This window comes from Patiria miniata, unplaced genomic scaffold, assembly GCF_015706575.1.
Source record: "Patiria miniata isolate m_02_andy unplaced genomic scaffold, ASM1570657v1 HiC_scaffold_6, whole genome shotgun sequence".
Lineage (NCBI taxonomy): Eukaryota > Metazoa > Echinodermata > Asteroidea > Valvatida > Asterinidae > Patiria > Patiria miniata.
Window position 1 is genome coordinate 16,741,041 of NW_024037073.1, and position 14,338 is coordinate 16,755,378.

Consider the following 14,338-nt stretch of genomic DNA (forward strand, 5'->3'; position numbering starts at 1 on the left):
TTTCGTACCACTGAAACCGGAGATAAACACCAGCCTAGTGGGCCACAATGGCTCGTGCCAGACTTCACTTCTTCTTTTTTACTTAGGCCTATATAACTTGGTTCCTTTGTTAATTCGATAAAGCTGCTTAATAACCAATTACACACAACACACAATTTCAGATGAATGTAGCACTCATATTGACCTGATACACCGTGCCCTCTGGAGACGTGCACACAATAAGGAACAAAAGATTGTATACGTATCCACAGGGCAATTTCTATAGATGAATACCAAGGTTTTCACGAAATAGATATATGTATTTTACTCAAAAACTAGGAATTTCCAAGGTGGGTTGATCCGTCGCAAATGGAAGAGTTTTAGAAAAGGGATATTAAGTCCGAATTTCAGCCCAGGAAATTAAGTCTGGTTAATATAAGAGCATTTTGAAACTTCACTTTCAAACTCGAAAACTTTACTACACGAGAATAAAGAAATGTCTCCACAGGGTTACAAATTTCAGTATGTGTGAGTTAATGAAAAATAGTTTTCACCGATTAAAAACATTGTGAAACATTTAGGTCTCAGGAAAACATCCCTAGTCGAGCTATTTCGGCAAAACAAGGGCCAGCCATAAGTTAAGCAAGACCGTGATCATTGTAACGCCACCTGATGGCACCGACGAGGCCCCGCTGCCACAGGGTGCCACGTACTCGTCGCAGTGTTGCCTGTTGCCCAGGCAGGCGGCGTAGCGCACCACGTGCGCGATGTAGTTCTGCTCGTGGACTCCGTGGAAGAGGTGGGACATGGGTCCGTTGGCGTAGATGGCCACATCCTCGCCGCCGTGGGTCTCGGATTCGCGCGGGACGATGCCCGGTTGTGTAAACCTCGGATTTTCTTAGGGAGGAGGAGAGAACAAAGCAACGTCACAACAAAATAAGAAGACTAAATCGACAAATGTTAAGCTAAGGAGTTCGGCATTCTCTCGGAATTTAAAATTCCTATAAAACTCAAGTCAGAATTGTACGGAAGCCTTTCGTGCCAGATTTTAAAAGTATAACAAAACAAAATATGTAAATGGGTAGAAAATCCCCAATGTTTCCTTAGATTCGTGAAATAACACTCGTCATGCAATCTCCAGTCATTCCTTTAGGTCTTTGGTCCCATTTATTATTTGTTATCCACTAACCCTCTTTACAAATCCAGGATTTTTTAAAAAGATTTTGCACCATTTTGTATGTGCGAATATGCTACATGTAGACAAATTGGGACACTGTCTCTGAACGAAGTTCCACATTTCAACAGAACATTTTTGTTAGTACGATCGCGAATGTGAATACAGGTTTTTTTTCTTCTTTTGAGCACGAGTACAGAAGAAGTACTCGCGTATGATTACGATAAAAGTACTTGAGAACGAGTTGGAGTACTAAACACTTAACTTGGTGTAACTATTTTGACAAGCATTTAGTAAGCCTTAATTTGGATTATATAATTTCCCCCAGAAATAAAAAATAATGGCGAATGCAGCTGCAATTGATCACCTGTGTCGTTGTCAGTGAGGTTGCGTCTTCGGCCGAACAACTTGTAGCTGACTTGTTCAGCAATGCCACCAGGTCCATTTGTGTAACCAATCGAAGTGAAAGGAAGATCGTCTTCCGCGCTGCTCAAATCGACTAAACCTGAAACAAGCAAAATCGAGCTCTAAAGATTTGGGGCTAATAATAGTTTAGGCGCTTCTTAACAGTTATCAGAAAAGTTGTCCCTACTATAGAAGAAAATCGTACTAACCCAAAGGGTGCAGGCCAGTAAATAGACCCGAAATTGCCTATGACGGCCAAATTTCAATTGGCACGCCCTCAATTGTTTTGCTATTAAAGCATTTTGTGGGCCATGAACTTGACGGTTTGTAAAAAAAAAAAAAAGTGTAAAAGGTTAACAGCCATGAACATGACTGCGGACTCGTATTTCTGTGAAATTAGGATGAAATTGGGCCTAAAATTGCTCTATTTTACAATAGTGTTTTTCAAAATGGCGATGGGCTTCAGTACTCATTTGGGTGGAATTTTGGAACAGAATTTTTTAGGAACAAAAAATGAATGATAAGGAAATTATCATTCATGCATGTCAATTTACATACATCCCTATATTGTTAATTCGTTTTGCTGAAAGAACACTTACCTTTCTTGCGATCCGTGGACAGAAGTTTAAAACGGTGTTTGTGTTAAAAAATTCCTCGAGTTATTTGAATAATTCTTGCACTAAAAGAAAGCTTATGAATTGGGCTTTCATATCCTAGATTTTAAAAGTGCTACCTGCAGAACTTCACTAAAACAATTTGGTCCCGACATTTGGGTGTCGTGTTTTTTTTTATTTTTTTTGTTTTTTTTATTCAGGCTGTACACTGCAATTTCCATTGACTTTCATACTGCAAAATGTACTGTTCAAAAACAAAGAAGCAAAAAGGAAAATCGAAAGCCAAGAGCCGTATTTACCTAAAATAGGGTTACCACGGCTTTGGTAGCCACCGAGAGTCATCACGTGACTGTGATCAGCTGTGACGATGATTAGCGTGTCTTCCTCATTGGTCAATTCCACCGCCTTGGCAACAGCTGCATCAAAGGCCACGGTATCGTTGAGGGCGTTGCCGGCGAAACCATCGTGGTGGGCGTGGTCTATACGACCGGCTGAGATTGGTGCAAACACGAAAGGTAAAATAACCAGCAGGTGTTTTTTTCCCGTGATTCAGGGGCAGTCGTTATTGTCAGCAAAGCGTTGTGCTTGTCGGCAAACTCGACGTTAGTAAGGGGAGTCTTCTTTTTTGTGTGCCAAACTTGACGTTTATAATTATCAGCAAGTCTTTTTGCGCAACGACACTGTAATTTTTAACGAAGAAATTATAGTCTTCTTGTTGCAAAAAAGGTCGTCCGTCATTATCAGGAAAATCGTGTAACAAATGAAAGCGATTAACATGGACAACGCCACCTAGTGGTGTAAAGTCCCGTTTACACAATTGCATATACGCCTTCGTTTGTATGCCTTCAGCAGCGCCCTTTCGTGTCAGATGATGCTACCTTCTCCTACTACAAAATAGTACGGTTCTTCATTCAATGTTGGTCGTACCTTCGACCATCAGGAAGAACCCGTCTGTGTCTTTCTGTAGGATCCGAATGGCCTTCTCTGTCATCTCAGCGATGGATGGTTCGTTGGTGCGCTCACCTTCGTACTGCATGTGACTGGACTCGAACAGACCTAAAGCAACAAATAAAGCAGGAGACGTGAGCCCTTTCAGGTTAGGATGGACACAATAGTACGGGCGCTATTTGGTATTGATCAATTTCAGGAAATGAGTTTTCCCATGCACACAGTGCAGAAAATAGCGTCTCCTTTTGTGTTCACCATAATTCAAAAGGCTAATGTCAATACTTGTTCCAAAAGACCACGTATTGCCATCAGCTGGGTAGTCACGTTGGCATAGCGGTACTTTCCTCACCTTTCACAGCTGTGACCCGGGTTCGAATCCCAACTTGGCCAACATGGGTTTTCAGTCCCTACCTGATTTTGTGGGTTTCCCCCTGAATATTCTTCTTTGGTTTTCCTCCATCTAAAACTCTTAATTCTCACATTGTCTTTTCTTTACTGGGCCCCATGGGAGACCATTGGATTTCACTGAATGGGCTACCCAGTGACATTAGAAGGGAAAAAAAGTGGGGAAAAGGCAGGCGACATAACTTTGTCCTTGCTGAACAATATTATGAGGGACGAATCTTAAACTTAACGCCACTCATCGCTACCTAATTTCTTCCCAGAAGCCACTAAGTTAGTCGTCCATGCTGTATCTGGATGACATGTTTATGAAGACAGCTAGACCCAATTTTGTATAATTAAGAGTGTGTGGGGGTGTCTTCACTAAAGTGAATTCTACAAATCTCAAAATAATGGTGATCCGCCTAATAATTAAAAAAAAAAAAAAAAAAACTTGGACAGGTCGGTTGTTATCAATTAAAAAATACACATTTCATGAAATTTAATTATGTAAAAAATGTTATTTGCACGTAACAGGTATTAGTTTTTTAAATTTCTTAATCAAATCGCACAACTCGTAAGATCTATTCATTACAAAATCAAGAGGTTCACTTCAATTCCATAGCTGAAACCGCAAGTGCAGTCAGGTGATTGCAATTCCTAGCATCATTAAAAAGCGATCTGTGGTTCGGATCTGGTGAGTTTCTTCAAAGCCTGTTCCCCTTTTGCCCAGTCTCTCTTCAAGGGGATGGGGGAGGCCAAACTATGACCTATGGTTCACCGAAGACACTCACCTAGCAGATACTCCGTGTTCTCCGGGTCCACCTCATTGAACTGATCCAGATTCCACACGAAGTGACTTGTTTGAGCGTCTTTACTTGCCAACCATTCATCTGTCAAAACCAGACAAATGCATGAAGACAATTTTAGTCTGGAGAAACAAAATGAAGTCTTAAGTTGATTAAGATGACGTCCGATTCTTCGAGTGGCGCTCAATGTATCCTGGGAGGACCACGTAACCAATGACGACCTATATGGCGACCTCCGGAGGCAAACTCGCAGTCCGTCGGCTGTGGTTAGCAGGCCACTGTTACCTGCACCCGGAGTTGGAGGCACGCAAAGTCATTCTCTGGAAACCAACCCGCGGGCACAGGAGACGAGGAAGATCGAAAATGTCTTACACCGGGGTGCTGCAAAAAGACACCGGTGTAGAATCAACAGACAAACTGGCCACCCTCATGCAAGACCGAATTACTTGGAAAAGCCATACTCGAGCCCGCCTGTGGGCGACCGAGTGAGTGTGAGTGAGTGAGTGTGAGTGAGTGAGTGTTCCTGCTATTACAATCACGTGAATTATACATTTTGCATTTCGTCATATTGTGTTGCAACACATATCGAATTATAAAGGAACAATCGTACCTAATATAACCGAACAATGCTGTGTTCATTATCTAAAATATTGAATCCTTGTGTATCGTTTCTCCCGACTTTTCAAACATTTTTCCTTGTCTCTCGCCAGACTAAAACTGGAGACCATTTCCTTTTCCAACTCTCTGTTTCTGTAAAAGTAATACAAGACAGTGACGTTTCTCTTTAATTAGGAATCAGTTGAGTGTGTTTGTCTAATCCCCTGCCTTCTCTTGAACATTACCTACGAGATTCCTGCCGTCTGTGCGCTGGCCAGTCAGGGCGGAGTACTCGTAGTCAGTAAAATTGTCCGGTAGCATCTCCCGTCGACCACCGCCCATAATGACCTGAAAAAAGTGTATGTAAACAAACTCTGTTTGGTATAGAGGCCAAAATCGTATACCAATGGACGACAGCGTGCAATGGGCTATATTGGATTTTCGTGTACGTTTTTGTCGGAGAAACAGCAGGGTGAGTTTTGATGGCACAGAAGTCACGGACGGCGCCATGGGCCGGTGACACAAAGAAAGTTAAAAGGGGTCGTGGATAGTATGGTCACACCAAATCTCGTTAGGGAATGCCGTCTGCAACCTAGACTTCATTATCTTGGATCAGGACCACAATTAATACTTTTGTGGACGCAATAATAATTAGCGCCCTCATATTGTGTCAACAATATTTCCCACAGAAAGGGATGGAATCCGTGCGCCAACAAAAGAGGGCACCCTTTTACCTAACAACGACGTCTCATGGACGGGACACATATATTTCGCTAGTTGACGCGCGCGCACCGTTCCTTGTGTGTGACGCACGTACACCAGGGGATTTTTACTATGTAGGCCGCGCCTACACGCTGCAGTGGCCGCGCTTCGTGGCAAAATATTGCAGTCAGGCAAGATGGTGTCGTTCGGTCACCTCAAACTGTACTTTCTTTGCCGGTGAGGGGGTACGTGTGAACGGATAGTTATACGTACTTTAATGTTTTGTCCCAGCGTGACCAGTTGGTGTGCAATGTCCGTACACCCAAGCGCCGCCTCTGCCTCCGGGACATCCGCGTTGTTCTCCCAGTTCCGGTCCGGAGAGTGTGCGTACAAACACGCCGGAGTAGCGTGCGTCACGCGGGCAGTGGTGACGAACCCCGTCGCCTTGCCTAGAGAATGACCAACAACAAAATGTTTAGGATTATATGGACTCCATTCACGAGGTACATGTACACCCTCCACGTTTGAAAAGAGATTGAAGGGCACAATGAGTTGCATTAAGTCCGCAGCGGGGAGGGGGGGCATTGTTTTCTTCTGCAGGCTAGTCAAGTCATTTGCCTTAATACTCTTGCTTGAGAAATATCACGTGAGTGAGTAAAATATTATGTGATTGAACTTCAAATAGTTTAGATCCAAAGGCGGTAAGCGTGGTCTGTGGCCCGTTAGGACACAACGGGGGTCCAAATGCTACGGTTTCGAGTCACTTAGTTGTTCATTGTTATTTAATTAAAATGTGACTTTTCTTTCTTTCAATCATATCTTATACTAATCGAATAAATGTATGCTTGACCGGTTTTATATACTATGTTTAAGACCGGATGGAGTCTGGATGCTGATATCAACAATTATACATTTCCAACGATTTTGTTCAACAATTCTAGGCCTACTTCATGTTTTCGAAACAACCCTCTAGTCATATTATGTTTTTTTCCCTCTCGCGAGTAACTAGTAAACAACTCCTTTTATGGAGATTGGCGCGCGCGTTGCGCGTACCGCGCGGTAGCACCGAACGCAGCTGTGCCGGTGTAGTGTGAATTTTATGTTGTGTGAATTTATGACTTTGAAATACTGACTCACTGGTAGTATTGCGCATGCCTACGTGAGGATTGTGAAGGTTCAACCAATAAAATGGTATAAGGCACCGGATTTCACAAGAGTCAAAATTTCATGTGACACTGAAAAAAGAGTTTAATTAAGACCAGCCAGCTGGTCTTAATCAACCGTTAAATACCGGCCAAAAAAGAAAGTCTCCCTTTATACTTTTTTGTCTAACTCAACAACTTCTGGGCACATCTTGCTCAAATTACAACTGATCAGTGGAGAAATTCCTTAGCAATCCAGCCATACTCTTCGTTTGGCCGAAAACAGTGATAATGTGTACAAAATGATGCAATTTAAACAAGTGGTTCCGAAAAAAGTTGCACTTTTGTTCACTAGCAAGGTGAGTGTGAACCGCAACATGCACGTATACAAAGCGCAACTGTTTTCGGTATCATTATTCATAAATTGCACAAATTCGTACACATTTTTGCCGTTTTGGGCCAAATAAAGAGTATGGCTGGATTGCTAAGGAATGTCTGCACTAATCACGCAATATAAGCAAGATGTGCCCAGTAGGTTTTGAGTTAGACATAAAAGTATTGGAAGGGGAGACTTTTTTTTTTTTTGGTTCAGTGTAGTCCTTGGCTGTATTGGTTTCATGAAAAAATTGCCTGCGGGAAACTGCTGCACGTTTGTACATTCAAGCACAACTTGCTGAACCGGGTACCCGCGCAAACCATGTGTGAAAAAATCAAGGGCGGATCCAGGGGGGGGGGGCAAAGGGGGCCATGCCCCCCCCCCCCCACAAAAAAAACGAAACAATTTTTTTTTTTTATGTGACATCGCAATAAAGGCAGACAATGAATACACCACCATCTTTTCCTCAAAAAAACATAGGTTAAAGTGGTCAGAAATTGCCTCAGATCGCACCACAGAGCATCTAGAATCCAAAAATTCTTCGGGGCCCTTAAGCGGGCCGTAATTTTTTTACCCACTTTCTTGGGGGACCAACATTTGTTTGAGCCCCCCCAAAAAAATGTGTTCTGGATCCGCCCTTGTTGTACATCACCTTCTTTTTCTGCATCTGTCATGACCGAGTCCACTGCAGCATTCAGGCTGGACTGACAGTCTCCCAATACGGCCTGGTCGTCCACTCCGATCATCTCCTCCTTGGTCTTGACGCCGCAGAAGTACGCTGTGGCTGTGCCGGCTGAGTCCGGCACTTGACGGTTGGTGTTGTAGGTCTACCGTATTAAAGCCAAAAGAAAAACAAAATGATTATGTTACGTCACGATGGAAGACTCAAAGAATGTGGAGAGGTCAATCACGTTTGTCACTGTGGTCTTTACTGCCAGCATCATCCGCCATCTTCATCACCCATTCTTGTCACTGTCATCTTTCGACTGGGTCGTTGTCGGTGTCATCAAGAATTAACAATTCAAAACATTGTCATTAACCCCAGCATTGTGTGCGGAGTTTATACCTGTAAAGGTATAACGAAAGTAACGTGGATCACACATGGACGAATGAGGATCACATCACTGTTGCTGCTAATGTCGTCAACAGTTTCTCTGTCACCATCGATGTTTTCTTTCGTGCTGTTTGACACTGCCCCTTTAAGGCCAGGGCCGATTTCCTTGCGCTGCTCCACGTTTACGTTAGCACAAAACGTTGAACTTCCTATACTAGGAAATAAAATACTAACCCTAAAGCACTATTTAACGGAGTGGACGTGCTAACGGTTGCTCGCGCAGTGAGATTTCTATTTGTATGTCCATATAATAGTTTCAGCTTGATATTTGGCAACAGAAGTAGCTGTAATGATGTGCATCGGTCGGGTTGACCAGGTCAAACCGACCCGAAGCATTAAAGATATAAACCGAATCCGAACCGAAACCAATCTTAACTGTATCAAACCGACCCGACCCGACCCGACAAAAAAATAAGGTAAAACAGAGCCGAACCGACCCGAACCCGAATCGACCCGAAAAATCCCGAATACCTGGCGTGGACAAAGTGAACATTTTTTTATGCCTTTACCCACGTTGCGTGAATTATTTTGCAAAACCATCGTCTCTCTCTCATACTCAGTACTCCGCTTATTGACAAACGCAAAACGCCTGGTATTACCACGCAGTCTCATGGAAACTGTTACAATCTATCTATTTTACTGTCAGTCCCCATCCGACTGGAGAAATTAATACCATGGGAACTTGATAGTGCGCACGTTGGCTAAACCACAATGGGCTGCGGTCACAGTGATTGTCAATAATATAGCATCCCCTGAATATCTCAACTGTTTCGGTTTTTTCCGGTTTATTTCGGTTTATTTATTTTTTTTCAAAAGATGGCTAAACCGACCCGACCCGACCCCAAAAAGTAAATGCAAAACCGAAACCGACCCGATCCAACTGAAAAGATGGACAAACTGACCTGACCCGACCCGAAGTCGGTTTCGGGTCGGGTCGGTTTCGGATTTCGGGTCGGGTTTGCACATCATTATTACGGTGTCCTTGGAACAGACGGAGGTTGTGAGCAGAAGATCGTGTGCTTTAGGGTGCAACCAAGTAAATATGCCAAAAATCCGTCCGCCGAGCTCATGATACACATTCAAATTGCTCTATATTATTAGAGAGGTCCAAGAACCATAGAATTGGGAGATTGAAGACATTATGGCAATGCACCTTTGGCCTGGACTTGGGGCTTCCACTTTTGAGCATTTCGGATGCATTTGGATCCGAAAGTGTCGCTATTTAACCATGTTGTGGAGGGATCCTTTTTCAAAACGGCTACTTTTTCCAGTTTGGGAAATATCATTCGTTTTAGGGATGGCCTTCTTTGGGTGAGAATTTCTCCAAAAGTCATTGATCAAACCACCAAAAAAGGCATGAAAGGAAAATGAAAGACGGCTGTATTGATAATCATTATGTGCAGCCTAAACACCTGCGAAAATGCAGAGCATGTTTAAACAATTTGGAAGTATTGTGTCTGTAGGAATTTTATCTCCTTGGGAATTTATCTATTATTATACCCTTTAGCGCTTAGCACTGCTATGAAATTGAGCCCAGTACCGTTTGTTTGAAATCACGAATTGACCTCTTTATCTTATCTAAATTGTTGTTTGTCCACGACAATGGTACTATTTTTCAGCATTATGACAAAAAGTAAACAAAGAGGTGACGAGTTGTCAGCCTGTTCAAGTTAACAAAATGCCGAGTGAGTTTTGCACTTGAACAGGTGACCTTTGTTTAATGCTCAGCGGGAAGATCTTTGTTGCGATCTACAACGATAACATGTTTTATAGACCCTGCACATAAAAGGGCATAACGGCCTGAAATCACCGAAAAAAAAATGTTATGTTTTGGATTGTGTAGTTCATGGTTGAATGGAAACTAACCTAATGTCTTACCGTTTCTTGAGGAAAAACCCGGTTGTTTACATCGGTCGCGGTGGACATTTTCTATGGAATTGTCGATAGGACATGGTTAAAAATAAGTAATTCGTACGAACGAATTAGTTTTATTTTTAACCATGTCCTATCTACACTTCCATAAACACATCCATATAATTGAGATGAAAGGCGAGATAGTTAACTGCGACACTCGGCGTCCAAGTTAGAAAGAAGGTATCAGTTTGTTTTGTCTGCGGTGATAATTATTCCAACAACGGATAGGCCTAAGGTTTGTTACCGAACCTTTGACAGGGCGACGCTGGAGAACTTCTCCCAGGACAAGACCGTCTCCTCCCCGGTCATGCCGGCCTGTTGCCCCTTCATGATCCGGGCTGCCGTCACGGTGGAGACGCCCATGCCGTCCCCGAGGAAGAACACGATGTTCTTGGCCACGTTGCGGTTCAGGCTGGCTTCCCTCGTCAGGGCCTTCTGCAGCGTGTCCTGGGCCTGGATGTTCCAGAACTGAGCATCTAAAGACAAATCCGACCAACAAAATCATAGGATCATAATCGCGCCCATATCCCACGCGTTCTTTCAGCCCACAATACAACATCATCCACCCCTGCAGCTCTCTCCTGAAGATGATCAGAACACACTAGTTGAAACGTCGAGTTTTACAACTAACTGGTTCTCTTTAAAATCACAATTCTTCTCGAAAGATTATTACACATAGAGTTAATACCATAAAGCAAACAAGTATACACTACCACCAGGGGCGGCGGAACCGGGAGAGGGCGGGGCAATTTCCCCTTAGATTTACCCAAGTGCCCCTCGGACATAAATGTGCCCCCTCGAGCATTAATGTGAACCCCAAAATGGTATAGAGAGTTCTGATATGAACGAGGGATATGAAAACCAAGGCCCAAAACCCTTACAATGGGCCCTGAAACTGGGCACATAATGCGTAGTTTCCATAATAGCAACTAAAATTTTCTTTCTTGATCTTCCCTTTTGGCATATCGCACACTGTTAAAAGTGCCCGTAATTCTACGGACCTCGTAAAGTGAAATATTCCGTATTTTCGGCGTAAATTTACGGACTTTCCGTAAATGCAAATACTAATTATGCTAATTAGCGTGATTACAATCAACCACATCGGCCAAAACACCTACACATAATATGATACATCTAAGTAGGTTTTGTTATTTCACCCACAACCGTGTACATATGTCCAAACTCAATGTTAAGGGTCTGTTTATTTTACGGAATGAAAAAAACTTTCCCCGGAAATTTTGCTGCAGGAAAACGGAACGCTATTTTCGTGCTGGCAGCAAAATTTCCGGAAAAGTTGTTTCATTCCGTATAATAAACAGACCCTTATAAAATTATCCCGAAAATACATAATGTTTCACTTTACGGAGTCCGTAAATTTACGAGCACAGTGCACGCGATATTGGGCCCGTTGAACATCGACCCGCATTAACCATCCTGTCAGTCGACGAAATTTTAGTATAATTCTTAAGAACTAATAGATAACCAATGAATAATTAATTTCAGTTGAACAGTTGAACTGAAACAAATCAGATTTAGTGCGATGATACTGCGTCTATATTTATTGATTCAACTGAGTACGTACAGAAACCAGCAACATTGTGATCACGCGTGGGACTCCATTACTCATGCATCGCAGGCATATGCACAACCATGCAAGCAAGGGCGTGTGACAATATTGCGACTTTCGGGTCCAAAGTCAAGGTTCCGGCCACTATGGTCACTGCCGGTTCGGTTATTGCACCAAGGGAGTTGCCAAGTTTATTTTGTAGCCGATAAACCTTCAACTCCGGGAAATTCAAGCGGAAGAGTTGATTATTAAGCCAAACCCTGTTTTATAATAATAATTATAATAATTTATAATAATAATTTGGGAGGCTTATCATCCTTACTCGCAGCTGGTATGCTGAGTTGCGAAGGACGCGGCTACAACGTGCTCGGGCTGCTGGCACGTAAAGGCGCCTATGGCTGCCAGCCATATCGACCCATTATATGACCACGGAGCACAGCCTGAGATCGAAAGTGTTTTAGTTGAAGATGGATCTCCCAAAAGACTCGATCCACTAAAAAATTTTTACCCCAGCAAGGGTGAAAACTGCCTTTTCCCATACTTGGGTTGTCCTAAACCCTATTGTTTGGGTTAGAATTTGTGTTAAATTCAACCAAAACTTGTGGTCATACCAGAAGAAATTTAATTTGGTCTTGTATGATCATAAGTTTTGGGCAATTGAATAGAAATTCTAGCCCAAACATGGGTAAAGGACAATCCCATTTTTGGTAGTTGCAGTTTTCACCTTTGCTTGGGTAATATTAACCCAAGCAATTTTTCAGTGTGGGCGTCTATATATTTCGGGAGGAGTGCGCCTCACCCCCTCCCTCCATTTATTACCCTAGCAGCTTTAAAGCCGGTATTTTATTTTAGAACGAGGTCTACCGTGATGTACTTGGTACTTGGTACTTGGTTGGTTCTTCTCCTAAATACTCTGCTGTAGAGTTTCATCAGGAGACCAGAAACACCGGGGCAAACCCCTTCTCTAAGCGAAGAGTGTTACTGGGTTCTTTTACGCGCATATTGCATTACACAACACACGGGACCTACGGTATAACGTCCCATCCGAAGGACCCTGGTTAAGTGCCTCTCTTAAGAGCACAAAATTAATGTCCAGACCCGGATGTAGATTATATGGGCCCTAATCATTTTCCACATTACATTCCATAATGAAGGTAACAAATCCAGCATTGTGATAATCACCAAAACCTAAAGCCAGATCCTTTCAGATGAATTGAAAGATATTATTTTCATTGGAATTCGCATTTTGATAATGATTGAATGGTGGATTTCAAGTACATGTATTTAAAAAAGAACCGCAACCTTACTCTGAGCCCACGTGCAGCCGGCAAAAGCCAGACACAGAAGGAGCCAAATCATCGTCCAGCCCGTGAATCGCATGATCGGAATCGATACTAAACAAGCAAGAAGTTGAGAAAAAGCGTCTGCCCAAGTTTGGAAACCAGCCCGCGATTCGAACTTCACCGGACAAGTTGAGGTCGATCAGCCCACTGTAACTGCACGTTGACCTGTGTCGGTACCAGTTTATTATACCTTGTGTAAGTTACAACATCTCTGTTATCAGTGACTACACTTTTGTTCAACTTCACGCTATCCCTCATCTAACTTGCAAACATGACGCGATAAAACACTCGTTGATCCTTGATACGAAAGCTAGAGTCAACAATGGTGCTCTTTTTTATATTGGCTTAAAGGATCTCCTGCGGTTTAGTTTTGGTTGGCATGGGCGTCGCAAGGGGGGGGCATGGGAAAAGCAAAAAAAAAGGAAAAAATGGAAAAAAGACAGAAAAAGAAGCGCGAAGTCATATTGATATTAATTTTATTGGGGGGGGGGGGCAAATGTCCCTGCCCATCCTCGAAAAATGATAAATCGAGAATATGCTGAAAAAGTACAGGGATTTCTGGAGGGAAACGTGCTTTGCCCCCCTCTAGAAAAATCCCAGCGACGCCCAGGTTGGAAAAATATTTTCTATTCCTTTCAGGTTTAGAGTCCGGGGAGAATGTGCTACAAAGGGAAATTATTTACTCTGCAAATACAGGTTACAGACCAAAAGGTTTATAATCATTTTATTTGTGGAAACATAATCTCCTTTTTTTTTCCTAATGCCTGTTTTCGTGTCTCGTAGAGGTTTCCCCTTTTTGCATGAATAGTATTAGTTTCATTGTTGTATTCTCTAAAGTATTGTTTCATCATGCCATCAGTCAAGCCCTCGTATTTGTTTTTATGAGTGCATTTTGTGGGCCATGAACTGGAGGGTTTGTACGAAAACAAATGTGGAAGCTGTGAATAGGACTGCGAGCTCGTATTTCTGTGGCAAAAAGTGTGGAAAATGGTCTGTTTGGACCGGGACTGCACTCTCGCCAAGTTTTTCTCCGCGTTTACACAAGTCACTGTTGAGGGAGAGAAAAACAATATTTTGTCTAAATCTTCGGTCTAGTTTGTCTATTTTTCATGATTAATCACCTGGCCACCGTGCAATTTAATGCATTATATAATTTTTGAGATAGTTTGTCGACCATGACTATCGTTTCCGAGCAAAAAGTGTGGAAATTGGTCTGTTTGGACTGGGACTGCACTCTCGCCAAGTTTTTCTCCGCGTTTACACAAGACACTGT

The 14,338-nt window shown here is 42.7% G+C and overlaps 1 protein-coding gene across 1 annotated transcript; it reads right to left on the reverse strand.

Moving 5' to 3' along the window:
* Positions 1 to 434: 434 nt before the first annotated feature.
* LOC119743601 (alkaline phosphatase-like) lies at positions 435 to 13,279 on the reverse strand. Its single transcript, XM_038220013.1, has 10 exons — positions 13,030 to 13,279; positions 10,405 to 10,631; positions 7,780 to 7,954; positions 5,883 to 6,058; positions 5,153 to 5,255; positions 4,296 to 4,394; positions 3,100 to 3,228; positions 2,472 to 2,663; positions 1,521 to 1,658; positions 435 to 876 (listed from the first exon to the last, which is right to left on the reverse strand). The coding sequence occupies exons 1-10, from the start codon at positions 13,100 to 13,102 to the stop codon at positions 587 to 589; spliced, it is 1,602 nt and encodes a 533-aa protein (XP_038075941.1). The 5' UTR covers positions 13,103 to 13,279; the 3' UTR covers positions 435 to 586.
* Between the last annotated feature and the right edge of the window lie 1,059 nt (positions 13,280 to 14,338).